Source organism: Mycteria americana, chromosome 3 (genome assembly GCF_035582795.1).
Source record: "Mycteria americana isolate JAX WOST 10 ecotype Jacksonville Zoo and Gardens chromosome 3, USCA_MyAme_1.0, whole genome shotgun sequence".
NCBI lineage: Eukaryota > Metazoa > Chordata > Aves > Ciconiiformes > Ciconiidae > Mycteria > Mycteria americana.
The window spans coordinates 99,060,020-99,080,088 of NC_134367.1; the positions used below are offsets into that span (position 1 = coordinate 99,060,020).

The following is a 20,069-nucleotide window of genomic DNA, read 5'->3' on the forward strand; positions in this document are numbered from 1 at the left end:
CTATTTAAGCCATGGAAAACACAGCAACACACAAACCCTGGGAAAAGTATAACTTAATCAAAATCCCTTTGACTCAAGATGGTCCAAGCCTTCTATACAACATTAGCATAGATTTAATGTTACAGAACAACAACAACAAAAAAAAAAAACATGCCTCATTTCTGTCATGCCATTAAAAACTTCAGTACCATTTCAGATTTTTATTTCTGCACACTGCAATAACCAGATGCAAAAATTTTAGCCACTTGCTCATCATAACAGCAATAAATTATGAGGACTGAATCAGTCTGACTGTTGTATGTACATTTCTCAGTTCATGCTTAGAACATATAGATTTCCTTGTGTAACTTCCAGAAACTACTGTGAAGAAACAGGTAGTTTTCCCCTTCAGCATGACTAGCAGTGAAGTCTCATTATACCCACCCTTAGCTCAAATAACGCCAACAATGACTGCAGTCAGAATACTGGTAGCAAATTAACCTCATAGGGACAGTAAAGTATGTATTAGTGGGAGAGGAGGAGTCTAATTCAAACATCCTTTTCAAGCTCTGAATTTCCGTGCAGGCCACAGTGTATTGAGATACCCATACACCGTGAATGGCTCCACTGAAGTCAACAAAGCTAAATGTGAAGGGCTTTGCAATTCATCTGAAAGTGAAGCACTACACCACTACATGCTCCTCTACCCAAAGGTCTTGATTGCACATTCAATACATTCATCAAAGTGATATCCACTTAGGAATCTACTGATGAAAAGTACTACATAAATTCGGCATTATTTTACTCTACTTAAGGGAAAACCATGTACAAACGCTCCTAAATATGAGAGCAAAACCAAAGAAGGATTTTTTCTTTTGCCAGTAAGCATCTGGTATTTTGCTTTACCCTCTTGATGTCTCATTTTCATATCAGAGTTCTTATTAGTACAACAGTCAAGCAAGGAAAATGTGAAAGTGATACAGTCCCTGTAGATCAGCTTCTGTCTTTACTCAAGTGCTGTACATGTCTGTACGTACAGAGCACCGATGATGTGCACTGCAAGCAATATTGGCAGTTAAAAAAAGCTGACAGCAGTAACCTGATTTTACTTCAGAGAGTAGATCTAATCTTAGGACCTGATCCTGACAGGAACTGAGAGCCATAAACTTACTGGAAATCAAGCAAGCTCAGCATTTCACTGGAGACACTCAGCACCTCGCAGGTTCAAATCCATACTTTTTAAAAGTCACTTCCTATTTGTCCTTTGTTTACCCTGGCTTATCCTGAACAGCGAGGCTTTCCGACAGAGAGATAACTTTGGAAATGATTACTCTCATATTCTTTGATGATTTCAAAAGGCAGGAAAGAATCTCTCCCCTTTCTGAGGGCCGCCCAGCTGAAGCAAAGAACGTTACTTTTTTCAGGCATGCTAATAAAAGCCAGTAATAACTCAATTGAGTTGCCTTGGCCTTGAAATACCTGACTGAACTTGCTTTTGTTCTCTCTCAGCAACGTATTTTCCTTCTGTATCTGCTTTCACACAGTTATCGTTCAGACAACCCTAAAAGGGAGGCTGCCCAACATCTCCCCTTCCGGACAACATAACCTCTTCTTCTGACACATATTCACAGCTTTAATGTGTTTTATCCATTATACCTATCTCACATTTGGATGGAGCCACTGGGAAACACAGTGTAGCAAAGTAGGTCTTCAAATTAAGCTTTCTAATGATTAAATATGTTAACTGTAACTAAAGTCTCTCTTTCTCCAGGGAAAAAAAGAACACACAGGTGGTGGAGAATGGCATCTCCTTTCCTAGATTCCTAACAGGAAAAAAAAACCAGAATGAGTTGAACATACATACCCAAATAAATGAAGATAAATTATTTCATCCCTTCTCACCCTCATGTACTCCAGTTATTCTGAGCCAAAACCAATTGTTTTGGGTTTGGTTTTGGGTTGGGGTTTTTTTGTTGTTGTTTTTTGTTTGTTTGTTTGTTTTAAATCAGGCTAGCACATGCATGGTCTTCTGTGGCTATATACTCTTGTTTCTGATCCAGGATCCCTCATAGGAGTTTTGACAAATGCAGCCTGTCACCATGATTTTTAAATTCTGCCAGGAGCAGAAGTGAGGTACTTCTCAACTGAGGAGATGCAAACAGCAACCAATGAAACAGTGATTACAAGTACCACTGGGAGAGTAAGGTACAAGAGGGATGTGGTACTGGAAAAGTAGCATCCCTTAGGACAGCAGGGTTGAAGGGAGGTGGCATTGATCCCATGGGTTTGAAGACGTAAGCCCTGGGACATGGGATCTGAGCTTCGGGGCCGATGACATTCTGAGGCACAAAGGGAGTTACCTACCCGGGGGTCTTCGATTACAGCTCTTACCGGGAGCCTGGTTTGTGAGCAGAGATACTTTCAGGACTGCCGGGTACCCCTCCCATACACTCTCTTTTTTGCTGTTGAAGTATGTCAGCCTTGAGATGAACATCTAACATACTACTTTCATATTTTAAGAAGTGAGGACACAAATGTTAACTTGATACTGAAGCGATGATGACTGATATGGTCTCACATTGTAGAGTGGACCTGCCAACAATATTAATAAACAAATCTGTATTCATCTAGTATTCATTCAATTCTAGTATACATTCAAAGCATTCTGTCTAAAAGCTCATCCTTAATTAGTGTTACTGTTCCAGGAAAGTAAACCTGTGACACCAGGAGAATTTGAAGAGAATTGGTTGTATCTGGGCACCAGGTCTTCTCATATTTGCCTAATGCAAGAAAATTGTAGCTTCTCTACAGTCAAAGGTGTCACACTATTATAAGCCTACAGTAAGAAATCAAGCTGTTAACATACTCCCTTAAGCCGCTATTCTAATTGAACTTCATGAGCTACATACATTTGAAATCAAGCAAATCCATAAGACTGTATTCTAAGGGCACCGGTTTCTTGCTGTAGATCACTGACCAGTGTATTGCAAAGTCAATATTCATTTTGGATGGTCATACAGAAATGCATAAGTTGTGACTTTAAAGTCAATTCTCATGAACAGATGAAAACTCTGAGTAACTGAAGCCATAAGTTCATCACCTTTGCAGTCCAATGCCTTCAGCTTCGCGTAATACCACAAAACTGATATTCCTGTCACTGACTACTTTTAGTATGATGGGCCTTAACAATCCACATTTTGACATTTTTTCTGTAGTGTCTTCACAATACCTTTTGGATGAAAGAACTGTAAGTAAAAAGCTTTACTACACTTACAAGTCCAGCTGTTAAATTTATACTGTCAGGAAGCTCAATAATATACACAATATCAAAAGACCCAACAGAATGCCACTTCTTCACTGTGAAAGGATGGCAATTGGTATGTTGTGTCCTTCCCCCACTTCATTTGAGCTCCAAACTCAATAAATAATGAGCAATTTTGCAAAGCAACTCTGGTAGCTAAGCTGACGCCTCCTTTTAATTTCCCCAGAATCTCTCTTCCTCAAATTCACAGAGCCTCAGTTGCTATAATCTGCACCAAATTTATCCCACCCAGGATCAATCCTGAAGTGTAACTTGTTAACCCCAAGCCACGTTAGCATATCCGGTGTAGTGACTCTGTGGCTTTTTCAAAACCAGGGACAGCCTCGTGTAAACCACAGGCTAGTAGTTTGCCAGGCAGGCAACACCAATATAATCTCACTCTATCTGTTTCATAAACACACTCAGGTGTTGGGCTATCAGGCTTTGCTGCACTGCACAGCTGTTCCACAGCACACACCAGCTGCACGTACTCCCTCTTCACACAGCTCCAGCTGTAGGATCCTCAGCCTTTCTACTGCTAGTAACAAAGACGAGGCCCTAAAAATGGAAAATTAAATGTTCTATTTCTTCAAATGCGTGACCCAAATGGAAGTCCCCTTTCCTCTGAATTTAGTGCATGAACGATCAAATGACAAACACTTCAACTTTACATTTTGTCTGCTGTTGTCTTCTACCATATTAACTACCGTTACGGGATGCTAGATGATATAGAAAACTATGAGTTAGGATGACAACTTTCAAAGGTGCTCAAAACAATTCGTTCTACATTTCAAAGGGATTTGCACATCCCACTCTTCAGCCCCTTTGACAGCCTATGTATATTCATACACAGGTAGGCTCAGTACCAGAGGCACTCCAAGTACATGCATGCAGGATGCCTCCACATGGCAATTTTTTCACTGTAAAGTAAAGCTGGTGCTGCCCCCAACTAGTCATCCAGAGAGGCAGCCCAGCTTCAAACTACTGACTCTGCTTTGACAGTCTCGAAGCCTGGTTTTATAGATCCGTACTCCTACAGAGAAAGCTCCAGCGTCAAGAACACAGCAAGATGGAGGCCCTGCATTTCTGTTTGTTCACTACAACTGAAGGAAAGCATCCCCACAATACAGTGGTTGCAGAATTAAAACAGAAAAAAACCCCAACCAAACCATAAACCCAATAGCCTGCAAAAGCTATGCTACAAGAAGGAAATAGAAATATGACGGTACGAATCCTTCTTTTAGAAAAGGAGAGTAAGAAGAGTGATTGACAGATGAGGAAGAAGCTGCAAGACAGAAAGAAAGATATCTAAAAGGTATCAGGCAGAAACCTTATTTCAGTAGCCTAGGTCTCAGCCCCAGTCTCCCCTCTGTAAAAATGAGGGTACTGATACCTCCGTTGCAAAGCTCTGAGATTAAAACCATAATGCTTGTGCCATGCTTCTGGGTGACATGGAGGAATACCATTTCTCCATCCATTACACTTCCTCTTAGGAATGCTGTGAAGATGACTATGCTCAAGATTCTCCAGACTCAGATATTCTGCTAATGAATTTCATTTCTACCTGTGAGAGATAAGATCTATGTTATTGCTATGTGTAAACCTAAAGCAGACAAAGGCCTCTTCTGGAACCACTGACATAAAAGGCTGGATTATTAATTTTATAAGAAGATTTTATACCTGAATTATGAGTGAATGCCCACCACATCATTTTTCATTACTGACATCCTCATTTGTTTGAAGGAATTATGTGAATAGAAAGAAAGGCAAAAATTACAGAAGAGAGAGGAGATAACGTGTTATATCACAAGTAGATGCAGGACAACTAAGTATGTAAAAACTTGTCTGACCAGTTCGCAGCATGCAAGATTATGATGAAGTTATTATACATCATCTCATGGCTCACTAAAACTTCAGACCATAAAGTAATCGGGACCAGGAACACTTTATGCACTGTGAAAATTAATTCACCAACCTCACCTGTTACCACAAACACTAAGGAAAACCAAGCAATACTGATGACAGCCATTTTTATGTTGTGACCTGTTATGACATTTTGAAACTTTTATTTAAATAAAGCCTGCTGCAAATATGATCTTCCTTATTTGTGTAATCTGGTCTATTACAAAGTGGCTTCACTTTGTTGACCGCCCGTCTTATTTACATGTTCCTTGGTTTGGCACACAACTTAAGCTTCAGCCTCTTTCTCTGCTGACTCACATGAATAAAAACACTCTCCCTTGACTACTCAGACAACTACTGCTTCCCCAAGGGCCATCAAATACATTTTTTAAAGTTGCAATAACACACCATTTATTTCTTTTGCATACTTCTGTTCTGAAAAGTATAGATCTGTATTTTGTTATGCATTTTCTATGGCTTTTGCACGTCACTTCTATCTCGATACACAGGTCCAAACCCTCTTTAGATCTTAGGTTGTAGTTTATGACCTTATTGTCCAACAGTGGGATAATAAATTTTCTTATTTTAGAGCATAAGCTCCTCCAGGAAGAAACCATGAATTTTCTGTTTCTGCACAACCTAACACGTTGCAAGTGTTATCAAAGAGAAAGTATTAACTCCTACATTCAAAACTGTCACCCTGCCAGAATGTATGCATCCACACTCCGAGAAGGTTTCAGCACTTCACTCCTGTCTTACTGGGGATATCACTAGCATCAAGTACTTTTTCACAGGCGCATAAAATGCCTCCGAGACTTCACATTATTTGCATCGTACAGCTGATTAACTGTGCATAAAGCTTATATACAGGGGTTCTGCAGACCGGCACACTGCTGCTGGGAACCAGATTTTACTTGGTAGTCTGCAAACAGGGTGCAGGGCTGATTCACAGTTGCTGGAAGAGCTGCAAACTTTTTGGCAGTTGTACAAAACATTTGGCCTGTAATTTGTCTTACTGATCACTGCCACAATTACACCCAGGTCCCAAACAGAAGCAGCCCATACAGTCCAGTGGGAGATTGCTGTAGGGAGAAGAGGCTTCACCAGAGCTGCCCCCATTTCTCACTCTGCCTGCCTTCCATTTCAGTCAGATGCTTTTTTTGACATCGGTCTTCCAGGAACAGCATAAAAGACAAAATGACATTCTCACACTTCACATCTGATTTTAAATCTGATTTTAAAAACCGTAAACTCTGGATTACACTACGGATTCTGAAAGCTTTACGGTATTAATAACAGCGATACAGCAAAACAGTGCTTGGCTGGAAAGTGCACACATTTTAAACCAAATGTAACAGTTGGAACATGTTACAGCCTGTCAGTCTGATGTCCAGAGTACATTCAAACAAGGCTAGAGATCAGTTTCATTTTATTTGTTCAAATATCCAATGATATACTATTGTTTTATTAATGAAGTATCCGTCAGAAAAAAACCCAAAATGTTAAGGTTTTTGTTTGTTTGTTTGTTTTTTACTTTAAAAACACTCTGAACAATACCACTTGCAAGGAAACATGTACATACCAAACTGAAGAGAAGGCTGGTTGGTCAGCACCAACAGTTGTAACCAACGCGTTCACAAGCAGTTCACAATGCACTCACAAACTCATTCATGAACAGCTTAGAAGCTGACCTGAACTACAGGTACGACACTGAAATAACCACTGATGAAAAGACAGCTGGGTAACACTTTCAAAAGACTGCTGAATCAGGAGCCTAAATTCTTCATGTGACTTCCACATACCATTTACAATAGGCCTTAATTCTGAGAAATACATAAAGTGCAATATTAAACATACAAGGAATTGAATTGATGGTGATGTAACTACCCATCTCCCTCACTCAGCTAGTAGCACAGAGGAATCACTATGTATGCACTAAATGATACACGTACTCTCAACAGTTTCAGCAACAGGGAACACCACTCAAAGAAATTCCCATTAAAATCAATATAAGGACATCAGCTTTGAATTTGAATCAGCAAGACAACTTATGCCCTGTCTGCCCTCCAGTCATTAGTGTACAGCACACACTACAGACTTAAACTTCTTTTCTGTTTGTTTAAGGTATATTGTTTTTTGCTTACTCACACATCTACTTACCAACAAAACCAACACAGAAAACTTTCTGCTTTTTGCACTGCACTGGACTGACCACAAATGGAGGTCAACTGTACCTGATCTATTTTTTTATACCATATTACTGTTGTACAGTGAACACCTTTCAAAAAAGGATCAGGACTACTAAATCCCGATGTCATTTAGTAGGACTACAGTCCTACTACTACAGTCCTACTAAATGACATATACAAGAAGGTAATATTATATCCCCTACCCAAGGCATCTTGCAACAAACGGGCAAAGCGGACACAAAGAATGAGTGTGAACTGGCAAGGAAAGAGCACCTAAAGAGATCGTAAGAACTTGTCTAGGTCGTGGTGTCTGGGCTGCTAATGCACCACGGAATTGTTAAAAATCAGTTTAGCTGAATTTGTATTTTAAAACCTTTTACATGGCCTTATAAAAAATGCATATGCAAAGCTACCTCCTAAATATGACCACTAAACCAATACTCTTTTTAAAGTAATGGCCTTTAGTTTTTATAAATATATATGGATATATATATATATATATATATATATAAAAAAAAAAAGAAACAATGTATTCCATAAAGGTCATCAGCAGGAGCTACAAGGTTTTGCTCTTTAGGTGAAAAGCACTGTGCTTGCTTCTGATGCAATGTGTAACACTTCTGCAAGATCAGTATGAGAGGTTAATAAAACTCTTCTTTCCTCTTTCCTCCTCTCAAAGCCTTGACATGGCTCTGAGAACTTGCTGGCACAAAGACTAAAGGTGTGGAATAAAACTTAACAAAGCTTATCTCAGCCCAGTGACATTAATACATAAGATTAACCCTATATATCATGTCTGTATTTGATTATTGTACTGGTAGTGCTCTAACCCAGCTACTGATAAAGAAAAAAGCTCAAATGTAATAATACGGTTAATACCAGCTTTCATGGAATTATACAGAAAAATTCTGTAGTTCCCTAAAAGTGGGTGAACCCAAACATTCTTAAAGCTATATGGGATACTCAGAAACAACTAGAAATTTGGGAACCATGGACTAGATCATAAGGGCTGTCCCCCTAAACCTATCAACTCCTTGAAGAGAAACACCACATCATGCAAAGCATCAGGATCTCCAAATTTCTGCAGCAAAATTTCCACTATTGCCTCTCCCCTTGAAATTTTAAGTTATGGACACCAAGCAAAGCTGAACTGATAGGCTGCTGCCAAGCTACCGCTACAGCCTTCCACACTGGTAAGCATTTTCCTATTATTTCTTTTGGCTTCCCCAATCTGCCTTTTTTGACTTGTGCTTGGACTGTAATTTTTTGAAGACAGAAACCATAATTTTGCTTTATATAGAATAAAGATACCAAACAATACTAGGTATTTTCTGTGATTAGGTGTCCTTGAAAATCCCAACAGTCAGTACCAACTAAAATTTTACAATAGTGTTTCCATTGCCTGGGGGAGTCCAGTTTTCAGGGACAGATCATGTTCCTTCCAACATCCCACTGACTCTGCTAAAACCTCAGCATTTTGCTTGAAGTTCAAAGCTACCATATTACACTTCTTCCTTCAACCACTTCTGTAGTATAACTAACTGGAAAGTCAGTGCATCACTTCTGACTGAAGATAACTGCTCTGACAGCCACCAGTCTGATCAGTTAGTTCCCTGCTGCTTGCTGAGAAGCACAGTGGGGACATGCTCTGGATGAGAGTGGCTGGGCAAATCCCATAGAATTTCAGATACTGAAATGCTTCTGACACAAGTCCTATTGACACGAGGAGCTCACAGGTCCACCAGAGTGACAAGAAGAGGCAAGGAGTTGGAGTGGTGGGAATAGCAGCAATCTGGATATATGGGAAGTAATAACAAGAAAAATGAAGGGAAAGTTAAAACAGACAGCCAGGACTTGAGGACAAGGTGATAGCAGTGAATTAAGCAGAAAAGAAGTGGGCCATGAGGTTAAATGTTCAAGAGATGCCAAGGCACTATGGGGTTACAAGGAAGGAAAAGGCAAGGAAACTCAGAGGAAAAGGAAAAAAAAAAAATCCTCAATAAATCCAACTGGAGCCACGTAAGAAAGAGAACAAAGTGGACACAGCATGAGTGACCTTTAGCCTTTCCTTTTCCAACACATTCTCAGACATCGTTTTCAAAGACCACGGATCAATCTCACCTTGAAATAAAGGGAAGTTGACAGATGCTGTGAAGACTTATGCAATGAGTAAATATGGTCCCAGCAAGAAAACTGTCCTTGCAATAGGTCTCTGTAGAGATCTATAGCAGGACATTTCATTCACGTAGCCTGCTAGCCTTGCCAACATCAAAATCTTATGCGATCCTGTAAAGGTGGCCCTATCATTCCCTGACCATCTTGAAGCCAGAACAGATAAAGAAAGATGGAGAATTGGCAGCATGAAGACAGAACAGATGATAAAGAGGAAACTGAAAGAAAACAAGGAAGGAGAAAACACTACTGTATTGCTGGCATTTAATCTGTGAAATAAAGCAAAGCAATTCCAACCATTTCCTCATCACCTATGTAGAGTATGCATCAGCCTTCCCTTCATGTCTCCACTACCACTACATACGCTTTATTGCTACCATGTCACTATCTAAAGATACTTATAAATATTAACACTGACAAAGCCATATATTTTTAAATGACATTAAAAAGGCCAATGTACTGAAGAACGAAGAGTTCTAAAATGCATAAGAAGCCCTGGTCCCCCATGATAAGAGGCTTGTTACATATTTATACTGTAAAGTACTGAAAAATACTAAGTTGGAAACACTAAGTATGAAGTTTGCCTACTCTTCATTTAAGATACAGAGATACAATGGGGGCTCGCTGTTCAAACAATGCAGAAGTGAAATGTATGTGGTAACATCTAGCCATTATTCACACTTTTTTGTTCCTGCCCGTGATGAAATTGCCCAGCAGGACACCAGCAACAACCAAAATGATTCTATTGTCTGGAACAATTAAATCAGCTCAAGTTAGCCGATATAAGGCAGAAATGGTTGCCTGCAAGGCTCCGGTGGAATCAAACTTCGCCTTAATTCTAAAAGCAATGGTCTTTCTTCACTTTTTTTCTTCAACAATTCAAGCCCTACAGAGTTCAGTGGGGGAAAAACTCTTAGAACTGTGTAGCTTTTCTCTAACACTGCTTCTAATAAAATAAACATTAAAACTCCTGTTATATTTAATGGGAACATGCCAATATCACTAGGTTTTTTAGCTGTGCTATTCAGAAATATGTGAAATCTTGGCTTCTGTAACTTCTGTTAAATCACAGCAATGATAATTTAAGATTTTTTAACTCTTAGAGGAATGTAAATGAGAGGACACTCAGAAATCAACTTTACTAGCAATTCGAGCTACTGAGCGTGAATAATGAGTAGGTAATAATTCTGCAGATGTTCTTACATCATATTCATTTGCATTTTGCTTTACTAAAATATAGTGCAAAGTACATAACTGCCATGAAAGTTACCCAATCTCTAGCATTATTTATTAGCTTTACCGTTGCAGTTTCATATTAATATTGCCGAATATACTTTTTAAATCTTCTAGTGACTGCCTGCCAAATAGGAAAGCAGTCGCTTACAAATGCAAGGTTAAAACTTTTTGTCAGCCTTCTGTAATGACCGCTTTGCCCCCAAATGGTAGAAACCCCTGTAACTGCTACAATTTGCATGACTCAAAAGGGCACGCAAAATATCCCCATTCTTCAGACCTTGCTCTGTCTAGCTTGACAAAAGGGTTCATTTGATTCCTCCCCCCAAGCTGGCAGTTTTCCAAGCTGTCTTTGGACTTCTGATCTCATTCCATATCCAGACAGTTCCAGCCCTACCTTTCCATATGGATGGAGGGAAAGTCTCTTCTCAGTCCTCTCTGACCACAGATTTCCCATTACTTGCATACCCTATTGTTTCCAAAATCTTACCATGAACTGTAGATGTCTTTCTCTTACAGTCTAATAACTGGGGTGAGGGAAAGGAGATTAAGACAGTACTGGGTAAAGCAGAACTGAATCCAACCAGCCAATTCCAAGCAGAAAGGCTCTTGCCTCTAATTTTTTTACAAATTGTATTCACAGCCTCCCTTCATAATTTGAAACCCCCCAAAAAGTTCATTTAAATGGGAGTTTAGTTAGGGAATGGAAACTAATCACACTTGGATGGCAAGTCCTACAGTTCCAACTTAAATCAAATCCTCATTTTGGCCATATTTAAAGAATTCTGGATGGGGAAGGCACAGATTTAGTTTTGATGGCTAAGGAAAGCAGAAACCAGACTTGCACGTGCAAGATTTGCAGAAGAATAATAAATCAATAAGAGTAAAATAAAAGTAAAGGATGATGTTAAACGTTATTTATTCTCGGTTTTCCCTTGGAACACAGGCCTCAGTTGAGGAAAGAATTTAAACACATGCCTGCATGAAATCCAGTGAGCCCCGTGAACCCAGCGAACCCAGTGAGATCAGAGGTTTACTCACAACCATGAAGTTCTGCATAGTGTCTATGGAACCGCCTGAGCTGGAATAATGATACTCACTGTCCAAAAACTGGTGCAAGAAGGACATGTAGGAATCATTTTCACCCCACTTGGACATTTCTTAAAGTCCAGCTTTGAATTAATACCTATGAACTGTACTCTGTTACTGGTAACTTTGTTCTAACAAATACTGTCTACAGAGTTCAGTAGAATTACTTTCACTATGTGGAACTTCGTATCAATATCGGTATTGGTATTGGCAACAATATGATGCGATTCTGGTCGGTCATGGGATCAAATCCTGACCTACATGTATGAGAATTCAGTGCTAAGTGAAATGCATGCTCTACTACACACACTCTTCATGCCCTGAGCAATTTTTTTTCATGTCTGAAGTGAGACTTCAAAAGCTATATACTGAGCAAAGCAGGCAAAAAAAAAACCCCAAACAGGTCAGTGAGCAACATATGGCCTTCAACTAGTCAATTTGCCTATGCCAGCTCATCCCTGTCTCCTACATAGCTTTCTGCTGTCACCAAAAGGGCAGCTGGAGTATGTGGAGCAGCAGCAACTATTCTTTACCCTCCTCCAGGTTTCTCTCCATGCCTCATCTCTTCCTTTCCCCACTTTGCCCTTTCTGTCTCCCTGCAGTAGCAACCGCAGAGGCAGCCTTTTCCTCCCTCTATTGCTTCTCAGCCGGCTGGTAGGCACTGCAGGTAAGCAGGAGCTGTTAGGAGAGAACATTTCTAGCAGGGAGTAGGAGTAGATTTATGCAGCTGTAGAAAGGGATTGATACGAGATAGTGGGTGAGCTGCATGGTGACGGTACCACATCCCCAGCCGAGGGAAAAGAGGAGGCACAGGAGGGAGACAGGCTGGGGGAGAAGGCAAGGAAGACCTCTACCTGCATGAAGTGCTCTCCAAAATCTCCCACCTCCTCTTGGCAACCGCCCGCCCTCACGATTACGCTGAGTCCCCGTGAAACCCTGCTGATCCCCGGTAGCTCCCTCACCCCCCAAACCTGACAGACCTTGCTCAGTGACAGCCTTGTCATGCAGAAACCTATCAAACAGGACAGCAATTTCCCTTTCATTTCAACAAATACTCTTCTGATAACAATGCTTTTCAGCAGCCCATGAACCGCAGTTGAGATGAGATGTAAAGCTTTCACAAGCAAAATCCTAGGCCTTTCAACACCATCAGCACAGATAAGTTCAGCCAGCAGATGAAAATAAAAAAGAAAATATGCTGCAATCACACTCTGCTAGCCCAATGCCAACCTTCAGCAGCGTATGGCACAAGCAGAGGTTAATGCGCAGGGTAACCTGCACTAAAATGATGACAATTCCACTCCCTGTCTGCCAGCTACAACAGATCACCTGCTGACTGAAAGGAGTTCCCATTTCAGCAACAGAAATGGTATTTAAAAAAAAAAAAAAAAAAAAAAAACACCAAACCCAAAAAAACCCAAACAAACAGAAAAACTCTGATAAGCACCTTAGTCTTTCCAGTCAGTTCAGATTAGAGGCGCTGGAAGGAGGCAGTTCTATGTCTCACATCCACGGACAGCTCACGGGACCAAGGACTCGGAAGAGTTTTAATCCCTCCCCTGTTTTTGCCTTTTGGGTGACATTCACAGCTCCGTTAACCTGGGTGTCTAACTGTATAGACTGCAACTTAAAGACCTAGTCTTTCCAATAGGAAAATGTCTTCAATAGTACACTATAAGCATAACATAAAAATACATAACTCAACAGTTCAACAAGTATGTAAAAGAGTGTACTTCTTCCCCGTGCCATTTCCCATAACTCATCATCAACTTGTTATTGAGCTATTATATTAATTCATAATAAACTTGCTTTACGCAATGGTGGCCCAGTTGCATGACTAACTTCACATTGATAAAATGGAAATATGAAAGGATGCTTTTAAAAAAGTATAATGTTTTAAATTTAGATCTTAAGAAGCAGCACTGAAGAGAAAAAAAATAGTATGGAAGACATTTAGGACTAGCAAAGAAAAGCTCACCAAAATCTGTGTTTTATTTTTTTCCTGACAGCGTTAGGGATTTTTTTAAGACAGCAGAAAACTAAACTTGTTTCATTAACCTAAATATAGCTGTAAAATATTTTCAGTAGAAAGAGAGTTTTTTCTTGCTGAACGTTGTGATGTCCTGACTGATTTAGTGAGTTCTGCTACTCAGCCTGCAAAAGGATTTCTTAGGACGACTCAATAGGTTTTCTCATGAACAGCCGGGCTAATGGCTAAGACCCTTAGATGGAGTCTTTGGCATAGGTCCAATCACACTGATTTCATCTATCATCAACTCTGGAAAGTGGACTTGAACTCAGAACCCATACTAGCAATCATCCGAACACATAAACATTGATCATGCTAATTCACAGGAGTGTAACCACAAGGCTAAATATCAACAGAATTTTCCTTCCTGATCTCAATTCTACTGATTAAAATGTAGCTGCATTACCAACTCAAGTGCAACGTTTACATATGCCACATGTGAGAAAGCTAGATAAAGACATACTTTATTATTACCTGAATTATCTAACTCAAAAACATATAGCCACAGCTTTCAGGTTATTAGTTTGTTTTTCAAACAGAACTTGCAGGTTGTTTATTGTTCTGTATTTCATATTTTTCAAAGTATAAGTTCACCAACATCCTCTTGAATACTCTGTGCCATTCTGTATAACATTTTATGTGCTTACAGAAAAGTCTGTAATGTCATAAATCCAAAGCTCTCTTTAAAACTGCAGTGTAGCCATGACTAAAAAAATCTGCAAAACTGACACTTTTACTGTGCTATGTCAGTATTGATGCACCACTGGAAAAGCAGCCATCTTTTTAATTGTCACTATACCTTTTTTAGAAACCCAAACAAATATTTTATATTGATCTTAAAAAAAAAAAAAAAAAAAGCATATATTTTGTTTAAAAGCTTCCATCCAGTAAAATCTGAACCACTGCTTTAGGCCACAACTTTGATTTATATATATATATAATATATATATATATTTTCTTGGAGTATACATATCATAAGGTTAAAAATCATTTTTGCAACTGCTGAATACTCTGTAGATAAAAGGAACCGGGATTTTGCATATTTATCTGACTTGTCCTAATACAATAGACAGTATCATGATTTCAAGCTTTGTACTTGTTTATCATTAGTGTTTCCACTGTAACCATGGCATCAGTATATAGCACAGGCTTAACAGTGAGAAAAATACCCAGTATTTTCCAAAAAAACTCATCTCTTAGAAAAAATACAAGGATTTGCACAATGGCAAAAATCAATCGAAGTAGGTGAGCTGCCTAAAGAGAGAAACAGTTTCTTTTTAGGGGGAAAAAAACCCAAAACATTGTTTCTTTGCAAGTCTTTTCTGCATTTTGGACTCCTGACAAGAACCTAGAAATATAGTACAGAATGAGTAACATAACCTTGACCCTAGTGCAGATATTATAAAACAAATACTGACATTTGCTTACAAAAATACATGCAATATTGTACGAGATCGAAAGCATTAAAGCTATTAATATATTGACAAGAGCTGTTCTCGGCACATGAGCATTTTCTCAAACCTATTTAAATAATGACAGTCCAGTCCTGCAAGAACTGTTGCATCATTCTGAAGGTAAAGAGGGGCAGCAGTGCAATTACACCAAACACACTCAACAAGTACGTGGTACCCAGTTCAAACTTTCAGGACTGCTTAAAGGGAAATCCTCAGAATGGCATAAAAAGACTTTATGGTCTCCAAGAGTGTTTCTTAGTTTGCATTTATTTGATATTTCAGGCAGTAAGGAGGAATGGGTTCCTGCAATTGCTGCTTTTAATTTGCTTGTTATAAAGTTGGGAAAGAGTACTACAAAAATATCTGCCTTAAATGCCAAGAGTGAAATGAAGGAATTAGTCCTCTTATTAAACAGAAGAAACTGACTGTACCGTACCAGATCTTAGTTTAACATTGGTTTAGGCCACGTGCATTCTTCTTGTACTGTTAAATCTATTCATTTCATAGACAACTTCTCTTTTTCAGGTTTTAATATAGACTCCAGACACTGATGAAGATACCAATAAATCCACTATGGACTTTACAGAGATGTCATGGCCACAGGCCTTACTTTAACTCAGTGAAATCAGACAAAAAACGAGTGTGATTTTGTAAAAGCCAGTTCTCTGAAGGTCCCTATCTATTAACAATCCAATAAACACACAGTATTACAATTACACATGGTATTACAGTGACACATTCAGTAAATGGGAAGATTTTGGAAAGGGTAAAGCACAAGCCTATAAATACTTGCCTCCCCACCAATTCTGTGATACAGGGAGGGTGGTATACGCTGTGTATTACATGTCCTTCACAAACACAATCTAAACGATGAGGATTTACAGAACAAAACGAGGTAAGTGATGCTTCAGAAGCTGCATTATATTGAGCTGACCAGTTATGATCCACTGCCATGTCCCCAATTCTGTCACATCAAGAGACAACAAGCGTAGTCACTCCCTCGTCTCCTCCCACCCAGTGAATGCTGGACAGCAATGAATCCTGGTGCAATAAAACACAGCATTTATCTGATTCAGCTATGTAGTTCCTCCCAGATCATGTTTACAATGGGCCTCAATCCGTTAAATTCCACTATTTATGTAGGGAACGTGTTCACACGCTTGAGTTCACCTTAGAAATCAGAGCCAGGACATACCCCAGCACACCACCCCCACCAAAATTCAAACTTGGCATCTGCAACCTGCAAGGTCCTTCCAGATTTGGCGACAAACTCACAACATGTACAATACACAAAAAGAACATACAAAATTATTATTCTTTCACTAAAAATCTGTAATGACGTCCTCATCCCATCGGTCTCAAAGATGAAACCCCCTTTGACTTCAGTGAGAGCCACAACTTGATTATCATTCAATCCAGGTAAAAGACATCTGCAATACTGCTGCATTTGTCTTTTCCTGATTTGGCTATTTTTCCTCTGCCTATCACCCAGTTTTACCATCCGAGCTTACTAATGTGTAGCTTCTACAGAGCATCAGAATCATCTAGATCCTAATTATCACAATGTAACGTATGTAGCAGAAGTGAAAAATACCTTAAAGTTGTAAACATAAAAGTTTTAACAGGAAAGTTATTTGGCTCCTAATCAGCATAAATAGAGCCTAATTCTTTCATGCCTTTCCATCATTCCGACATCTCTTTATACCACTGCATTAAGTAAAGAAGCCCCAAAGAATACGTGAAACTCAGAGCTATTAACTCTCGCTATTTTTACTTTGGTCCTGGGTTCTTTGTCTGCTTGCCAAAGAAATACTGCCCTGACTAGTACCCTTGACCATAACAAATAAATACACAAAAAGATGAGCATACACATTTCAGATGGCTGGTCAAGCAGGGCACATTTAAAATGAGAAGACAGCTACTATTGTTTTATAATACATCTTATTTAAAGGATATACCAGTTAACTGTTTAACTGCAGAAACATTAAATGTGCATATTCACGTTTCCTGTGTTTCTTTTGTTTGTTTGATTTTTCCATGCTAAATCACAGTACCTGAGGATGTCAGACCAAGGATTTTCCAGCTTTTTTGTACTCCCACTGAGGCGTGTTAGCCCCTAGGTCTTTAAGACACTGTAGAAGCTGTGAGACACATTGTGTATACAAGCAACAGAATTTGTCTGGCTGGGGCCAAAATCCACCAGGACCCTTTTATCAGTTTCAGGCATTTAAAGAAGCATTGCATTAGCTCTATGCATAAAGGTGCAGATCAGCTGGGGGGAAGGAAGGAGGAGCATCAGTGCTGATGCAGTAACCTTTCAAGTGACACGAAGACCCCGAAGTGTCTCATATCGGAGGTCAGGTCTGGATTTTTAAGGCTTATCATTGCCAGGCAGACCAAGAGCGTTCACGCTGAAATGATAAACTCTGTCTAAGTGCTGGATCTGGGTTTTGCGGTAATGTTCTGTATGGATGCATTTGGTTGGGGTTTTTCAAACACAGTAAGATAACTAGACTTGTATTTATGTAACGTAATTTCAGAAACTGAAGCGGTAATTATACATCTCTTACTTAGATTCAGCATATTTTTCTTTCCTCCCTTGCCTGCAGACCACATGCATTAGATATACAGTAACCATGCCTATCTCAATATAACAAAGCGAGGAAATAATGAAAAGCCTTCAGAGCCATTACATGGCCCTGGCAACCTAGCTCTGCAAGACAGATGTTGCATCCAGAGCCGTGCCACTGAAAATCGTACGTACATGTACGTATCCACAGCGCGAACACTTACCCAGTCCTCGAAGTGGCGGCTCCCGTTCTGCAGCAAGTCCTCAAACTGTATAGTGCAGTTAGCTACAAAATCGTCGTACCCGATGGGGGCATCATGGAAAACAGCCATCTCTATCTTCCTGCCATTACAAACGTCGGTGACAAATTCATCGTTCCAAGCAGGACTGTTGGTCTTTTGCTTGGTTGAGGTCTGCCCGATCCTGGAGTCGTCCACATTGAGGGCTATGTAAGGGTCCAGCAAAAAGGTCTGTGGCCTGGGACCCACCGCATGCCTCAGAGACCACGCCGTGGGTTTCAGATTCACCGCCTCGCAGATCTTGATTTTCAGCAAGCCATTGAAAACCACCATGGCTGGATGGCTGCACTTTTCCCGGGATTAAACACTCGCACAACGCACTCGCACCCAGAGGGAGGGAGGGAGGGAGGGAGGGAGGGAGGACGGGCGGGCGGGAGGTCTCGCCAATAAATAGGAGGGCAGGTCTGGGAGTGGGGGAGCAGGATACAGTGCGGGTCTCTTCGCCTTACTGCTGCTGTTACCTTTGATTATTTAGCCTTTGCTCTTGCGACACCCAGTGAATACATTTATTTTCTTGCCCGTGTTTCTAACGGAAAACAAGGGAGGGGGGCCGCCGGGGAGGGGGAGGCGGCCGCGGCTGCAGAAACCCCCGAATGCAATCAAAACCCGAGCATAATCAACCCTTGGGGCGAGCGAGAGCCTCCTCCCTTCACCTAGACCATAATCCCGGATCAGTCTTTGCAGAGGAGGCAGAGCCGCGATCCCAGGCTCCTGCACACGCCAGTCCTGCCCGTGCGCCGCACAACAATACACGCACACACACACACAAATCAGAAACACCGGCCGACCCACCAGCCCTGCCTACTGCACAGCCTCCGCTCAGCAAACATCCACCCGGGGACCTTCCATCCGCGCCGGAGCCGCCCGTCCTGTGCCGCCGCCTCCTCCTCCTCCGCCGCCGCCAAGGCCAAGGACCCAGCGGAGCGACCCCCGCGCATGGGGGGCGACGGCAGCGGAGCGGGCCGCGCGGGTCTCGGCGGGCTCCGGCTGGGCGGCCGCCGCCCTGGCGATGGGCAGAGCCGCCGCCGCCTCCCGCCTCCCGCCGGCCGCCCCCCGCCCGCCTCCCGGCCGCCGCCGGCCGCCTCCGGCCGCCTCCGGCCGCCTCCCTCCGCGCCGTACCGCGCCGCGCCGCGCCGCGCGCAGCCCCAGCCCGCCTGCCGGTGCCGCTCCGCCGCTCGCTCCAGTGCAGGAAATGCGCAAAAGACGTCAGTGTGTGTGCGAGTGTGTGCGAGCGTGTGTGGTGAGGGTGTGCGGAGGCAGCCCCGTCTGTGCGTGCGTGCGTGCGTGTGTGTGTGCGAGCAAGCGGGCGCCCGTGCAGAAAGTTTTGCCTGTTGGGGGAGCAGCGCGGCCGCGGCCAGCCGGGAAACCGCGTCTGGGGTCGTGACTCCCGCGGGCCCCGCTCGCCGCTTCTCCACACCCGCCGGGCGGCTTTCCGCGGGGCCTCCGCCTCCCGCCTTCCCGGCCCCGGCCCCGGCCCCGGCCCCCCCCCCCTTGTCCTCCTCCTCCTCCTCCTCCCAGGATAAAGTGGTGAACTAAGCGTGGAAAAAACACCCCCGGCCGCCTTCCTCCCCAGCCGTAAATAGCCCGCCCGCTTTTATTAACGTGCTTGATCACGGAGGTCCTGCCCCCGGCCGCTGCGCGGCGCTGCCGCTACGGCCACGGCTACTTCCACCGCGCCGGGCGCCTCTGGCGCCGCGGGGGCGACGGACGCCCCCTCGCGCAGGGCTTTCGCCCCTCGCTCTCCTCTCCGTGACAGCGCCGGCCCCGGGACCCCTCTGCCGCGCCCCGGCCGGCGCCCGACGGGCAGCGCGCCCGCCGCTCGCCCCCTGCCCCGGCACCGCCGCCTGACAGCG

General features: G+C 42.2%; 1 protein-coding gene across 1 annotated transcript in view; it reads right to left on the reverse strand.

Moving 5' to 3' along the window:
* PRKCE (protein kinase C epsilon) overlaps nucleotides 1-19,647 on the reverse strand; it is a 302,234-nt gene extending 282,587 nt beyond the window's left edge. The window contains exon 1 of the mRNA XM_075496258.1: nucleotides 18,142-19,647. Coding sequence (XP_075352373.1) covers nucleotides 18,142-18,489 — 348 coding nt within the window. The 5' untranslated portion in view covers nucleotides 18,490-19,647. The remainder of the gene's footprint in view (nucleotides 1-18,141) is intronic.
* Nucleotides 19,648-20,069: the final 422 nt, after the last annotated feature.